The sequence below is a fragment of the Papilio machaon genome, chromosome 19, assembly GCF_912999745.1.
Source record: "Papilio machaon chromosome 19, ilPapMach1.1, whole genome shotgun sequence".
In the NCBI taxonomy this organism is placed as follows: domain Eukaryota; kingdom Metazoa; phylum Arthropoda; class Insecta; order Lepidoptera; family Papilionidae; genus Papilio; species Papilio machaon.
In genome coordinates, this window is record NC_060004.1 from 4,794,049 (window position 1) to 4,800,584 (window position 6,536).

A 6,536-nucleotide genomic window follows, 5' to 3' on the forward strand; every position below is an offset into this window, starting at 1 on the left:
TGGTTTTCTTTTCAAGTTACATCCCTTGGAGCCTGAAGAATTAGAGCCTTGGAATTTTGAGTCAAAACTGAGACGGCTAAGCTTATCCAATAAATCCCAGCATTGTAGGCAGTTAACTTTTTCAAGATTTAAGTTCCAGTCTATATAATGAACCGTGCAAGACTTTTTAAAATATTTTTTATAATCTGTATATATGTTGCATGTTCAATTGCATACATTTCATTGCATTGCATATTGCCGTTGATCTCTATTCAATAGACAAGTTATACGTCGTGGATTTCGTGCTTATTATTGTCGCCCTTTTGGCGATTTTGGTTGCAGTTTTTTGCGATGGTTTAAAACTAATTGTAGAGATAAAATTAACTGTCAGTAATATCAACAGGCCATTGAAGTCGTAACAAAGCAAAAGCTATAATTTCCAAGTAACGCAATAAGCAATAACCTAACCGATCAGTGCATATTGCACATACACTTGACATTATTTAAAAACTTAACAACTTGTCTATGACAACTTGACGTATAGACAGTCAGACAGATATGTCAAATAGGTGAAAACAACAACAATACTTCACAATCTGTTTCTGTTTTGGTTAATTTTTCATAAAATAACAAAAAAACATCATTCTGAAGTTTGTTATTTGGCAGTAAATATTTATATACAAGTACTACACAATGTGCTATGTAATAATAACTGGTCGCAGTTTGGCTTGGTTACTAATAAGCTTAGCAGCTTTAATGCTAATAATTACCGGTATTGTGACTCCTAAATGGCTTTTAGGCCAGCCTATAATCACCAACGAAAATAATATTACTGAATTTTTTGTACCCACTGTAGGGCTTTCCAATCGGTAGGTATACAAAAATTAAAAAAATGTGATCCAGTTTCTACTTGTTTATAGTCATTACGTTTAAAGTAAAATATTTATATACAGACTTAGTCTCAAGAAGTAATTGTACATGAATATCTCTTAATTTTAAAGAAATAAATGAACTCTTTGTATATTTCAGATGCATCCGAAAGGCCCAAGATGGTAACAGTTGCACTCCATTCTCCTTTTATGGACTAACAACAGACTCAACTATCTATCCAACTCCTTGGAAGGCTGCAATGTTCTTTTTATCATTAAGTGAGTAGATCATTTTATAAGATTGATATCTAGATATCTTTTGTATGCTGTGTTATATGGTCTATGTATGTTACATGTCTTCAAAGATGTGTCTTGTTTCTGCATTCCATTACAATCTGCTAATACCCAAACACCGTATAATTTGCATGGTACTGTGTATCTGTGTAATTATTATTTTTTTATTCAGGTGCTGCAATACAATTCTCAACTGTATTGGCTGGTATCTTTGCTTGTTGTGTGCAGTCTGTCTTTAAGAAAAGTGTCATATCTCTTGCAGGAGCCACTCAATCTCTAGGAGGTAAGGTACTATGCATATCATTTTTAAAATATGGTCACATCCCTGAAATTAACGTATGTTATTTTTAAATAAGGGATACTATAATAACAATGTTATGTAAAGATATATATATAAGATATAGAGGAAAGATTTGATTGTTTGTTTCCTTTGAAAGGCTGCAAAATTACTGAAGCAATTTGAAAAAGTCTTTAACTGTTGGAAAACTACACTCAGGCGACATAGGCTATATTTAATACTAGATTGTTTTTAATTCCATGCGGATGAAGTCTCGAGAAAATATTATGCTATAATGCAATTGAATCAAATTTATTTCTCCATAATTTTTTTTATTAATATCAGGATATGTTCCTCTACTGGAGTTTCGTCAATGAAAGCTCATCCTAATAAAAACAATTGTATACATTTTCAGGTTTATTTGGTGTAGTAGGACTACTGCTGTATCCTTGGGGTTGGGGATCACAAAAAGTTAAAAGACTGTGCGGTGAAAATTCTGAACCTTATTTACCTGGCGACTGTTCCCTTGGTGAGTTATTGCAACATTAGAAAATTAAACAAAATTTTGTTAATTAATTCTCCAAAAATAATAGTCTCTTATATAAAGTATAGTAGTAAAGTATTAATAAAACAGTGGTAGATGCCAGCAACACCTGTAGCATGAATGGGTCAACTTGACCAGTGAAATACCACGACTATACAGAAAACATGCATGAAGTGGAAGTCATTCCGCATTTCGCTTGATGAGTGTGTGTGCCGGTGGCCAAATTTTAATCCTCTTTACCTTCCCACCCTTATAAGGAATGGAATGGAAAGTGGATTTGATGGAGGAGGGGACACATAGGAAGGGGAAATTATCTTTCTGTGCATCCCATCCTCCATAGATTATAGGTAGGCAATGCATTTACAACTGCAATGTCCATGGGCATTGATCACTTCGTTATTCGTTCAATTCGGGTGACCCCTTGCTGACTTGCCATCCTATAATATAAAAAAACATTGTTTTTGTTTATTCAAAGAATTCAAAAGAGAACTCACTATTGAATGTGTTAATTGTATTCAAGGCTGGGCGTTCTTCGTGGCAGCTACTGGAGTAGCTCAAATATTTCTTGCGAGTGCATTATCTAAGTCAGCGGACAAGGCTGCCAATTCTGACAAAGTTCAGTTCCAAATGGATGACGGCAAACAACTCATTTGTATCGCTTAAAGGCATATGTACAGTTGGGGACGTTTATTTCCTATCCATGTGACAGAGACATGTGCAATTACAACTCTTATTACAATTTTAATATATTTGATTCTAATTGGGTAGTGAATCTTTAACTGTACATCTCTGTTTTGTGGATAAACATGCTTTATTTTACGCGCATTATTGTTTTTTATAAAGTATTTTAGTCATTTATTTTAAAAACAACACGATATTATTTTTTAACTGTAAGAATTAATATGACACTAAAGGTTAATAATTGGTAGATACATTTTAAAAATTATTGATGATTTTGCAATAATCTTTTAAATCTTGCTCCGGATTTAATTGTGATTAGTTCAAAATGATTGTTTTGACATTACAATAAATTTCTTATTTCATGAATTTGTCGTAAATTAAAATGATATGTACATTTAGAATCTCAATTAAATTAGATATATCTTCTAATATATAAAATTCTCGTGTCACGGGGTTTGAACTTGAACTCCTCCAAAACGGCTTGACCGATTCTCATGAAATTTTGTGAGCTTATTCAGTAGGTCCGAGAATCGGCCAACATCTATTTTTCATAACCCCCCCCATTTAGTTTTTTTTTTTTAAATGCGCGCGGACGGAGTCGCGGGCGACAGCTAGTTATATATAAAAATGTGACATAATAGACAGTCTATTAACCACATAGATTTATTTACTAAATATAGTATTATTATCTAATCTATTAAAGGTGCTTTATTAACAGTTAATTTGGAAAACATATATCAATGGATCCAACATATAAGGGTCAAAGTAACAAATTGATCATTTTTACTTCTTTGTGTTAAAAACTACCTCTTAGTTTAGTTAATAACAATACTAAACACAAATACACATTTACAGGTGTAAATGTTATTTTTTGCTGAAGTAAAAGGATCTATGCAGCCTATTTTAATTTATGGTTGAAACTTTGAGAACTTCTCCTGTAAAGTTGTCAATTTGCACATTGACCCTTATTCGTAGGAGCCATTGATATAATATGCTTTAAGTGAAGATATTAATTATATGCTTTCAATATTTACTATATTATAAATAACAAATATGTCAGATCAAGACTTTTTATTAAAATACGTAATGAGCATTTAAAAAAAACGCTTTTAGTATTTTTATTATAATAAAATAATTATAAATAAAATAGGACTGTTTTACCGACATAGCATTTTGTCTATTGAAATCTTTTTTTACAAAGGATTTATTTTTATAAACACTCTGTTACCCATAGACTGATAATTATCTTCCATTTTACGTAGTTTTTAGGATAAATAAGACATAATTAAAGATTGTAACTATAACCATAGAATTTCACTGCCGTGACAAATCTATATTGTGTATGTTTTGTCTAAAAGTGTACCATGGCAATAGAACTCTGCGGTAAGAAAGACAAATTCATTTACAGTTGAATTCAATGAAAATGAAATATTAAAATAATCCTATCTTAAGTATGTAATCATAGTCTTATTACGAACAGACATGTTTGTATCATCAATGAACACACGGGAACATTCCAAAATAAATCCATAGACAATAATTGACATTGTCAGCTTGAAATGTATGTGTCAAAGTAATTTCTCATTTCTATTGAATTCGACTCACTTCTATAAATGGACTGGCTATAAGGCGTAGCGTATTGTGCCTATGTGATCTTCACCATTTTGGCGCTGATTGTAGGGGTTTGTAGCGGTGGTGTGGATTTGAACTAATAATATATAGATAGAATTAACTGTCTTGTAATATCATCATGCGCGTTTAAATCGAAATGAAGAATGCTGTAATATCCAAGCAATCGCCTATCCATTTATAGAGATCAGTAATTCGACTATACTTCTCATAAGGTTAATAGTTTACCATTATATTAAATACAGATACAAAAATAATAAGTATAATCAAAACACAATAATATATTCTCAACATTATTTATTTAAACATATTGCAACAATTTACCACATAACATTAAAATATATTATTTTTATTTTACAATAGCTTTAACAATTACGCCCAGTATTATTTTCAAAATTATTTCGCTTATATTTTATTGATTGTAGATTTAAAACTGCGCTAGCTCAAATTTTCATTATATCTAAGATCGACGCAGCGTAGGTAGGTCTCCTGCAAGATAGACCTATGACCTGGTCAAGGTTGCGGGAGTGCACTGAATGCGGGTGGCACAGGACCGGGCATTGTGGCAATCAATGGGGGAGGCCTACGTTCAACAGTGGACGAAATCAAGCCGATTATGATGATGGATGAAGATGACGTGAACTAATATAATTATATAAAATCAAATTTAAAATATCACTTAATATATAATTAATTTACATCTTGTAATACTCAAGAATTACCAGTTATTTACAGTTTTTAGTTTAATACAACTAAATAATAGATATTACTATTACCTACTGGATTTCTGTTTGACTGAAACGTAAGTGACTATTAAAATATAATTTTTTACGCTTTATATGTAAATTTTGTACCCTATTTAATATTAAGAAATTTTTATATACGCATTTATTGTACACCAATTTTACACAAATAAACTTTTAAGATATAATTGAAGTTTTTTTATTCATAAAAGTCATTAGTTTCGACTACAAAATAGTATTTTACTTTGGTATAGGAAATACAGTCGAACCTGGATAAGCGAGAAACCTCTGTACTCGAGAGTCTGGTACGTCGGTCCAGGTACGTCCCAACGGACGACCTCCATAAGCGAGATTCTCGAGTTCGAGAAAAAAATATAAGCGAGAAAAATATCACCGTCCCTTGGACTCTCGCTTATCCAAGTTCAACTGTACGTAATATTAAACTTCATTGTTATGTGAAAGTAGCTTTTTAATACATAAACTAATATAGTACATACATAAAATTTATCCAAGCATTAATAAAGGTAAGTATTTAATCACAGTGGTATATAATTTGATAATTATATGAAATGTTTAAAAAGTAAAATTTGGACATTGACAATATATATGAACAATTCAGTGTTTAATAAATTTTCCTCATAAATCACGAAAATACTTTTGTGGTGCTTTCAATAGATTCCTTAATCAGACCAGGACAGTTCATACAGGGGCTCGCAGCCTACCCAAGTTAGGAGTGACTAGGCCACAGTCAACAACGCTGGCCCCAGGTCGGTACCTCTATCAGCTAACATATATAAGAATTCACTCCCTTCTTAAACATGTCCTCTTTCACACTATCCATCCATACTTTCTTCGGTCTTCCTTTACCTCTGAAGCTATTTAATCTCATTACTTTCTTGTTTTTATGTGATCATTATTTTTTATTTCCTGAGCATAATTACTTCTAAGTAATCTATACTGCATTGACTTGTCATTTATCCGATTTGAATATTTTACGTGCAATGTATCCGATCTATACTGTATATAAGCCACGGACTTATGTACTAAATACCGTGTGTTTTAAAAATAACGGAAAAATAACCCCCTATTTTTGAAGTCAGTGTGAATTATTTATAAGTGAATTTAGTGTATTTTTTATTCTATGTTTTAACATAATGTTAAATTTCTAACTGCCATTATAAATGGAACGGTTTGTTTGTAAATTAGGCGGAATTTTATGAATACTAACTTGAGTTTGGAGTGACTTAATTGAAGGTATGGAACATATTTGCTATAACTAATTAATATTAGAAGAAATTATAAATTTTAGAAGAAAGATATTTGTAGTAATTAAGAGTCAATTAAGTAAATTGTTTTTGAACAATTTTAACAATTCCTTTTTGACGTAAAATTGTCAGTAGAATTAAAAATTGAAACTAGTTACAACTAAATTATTCCAATTTAATTGTGACCGATAAATGTAAGGTAAGAATTTTAAAATCACAACATGGCTGCCATGTTTTCAATTAATTATTGAATCC

General features: G+C 31.3%; 1 protein-coding gene across 1 annotated transcript; it reads left to right on the forward strand.

The window, feature by feature from the left end:
* The first annotated feature begins 549 nt into the window (after window positions 1-549).
* LOC106715259 (LHFPL tetraspan subfamily member 2a protein) lies at window positions 550-2,828 on the forward strand. Its single transcript, XM_014508501.2, has 5 exons — window positions 550-848; window positions 1,009-1,127; window positions 1,315-1,425; window positions 1,835-1,948; window positions 2,484-2,828. Exons 1-5 carry the CDS (start codon window positions 673-675, stop codon window positions 2,624-2,626), a joined length of 663 nt encoding a protein of 220 aa, XP_014363987.2. The 5' UTR covers window positions 550-672; the 3' UTR covers window positions 2,627-2,828.
* Window positions 2,829-6,536: the final 3,708 nt, after the last annotated feature.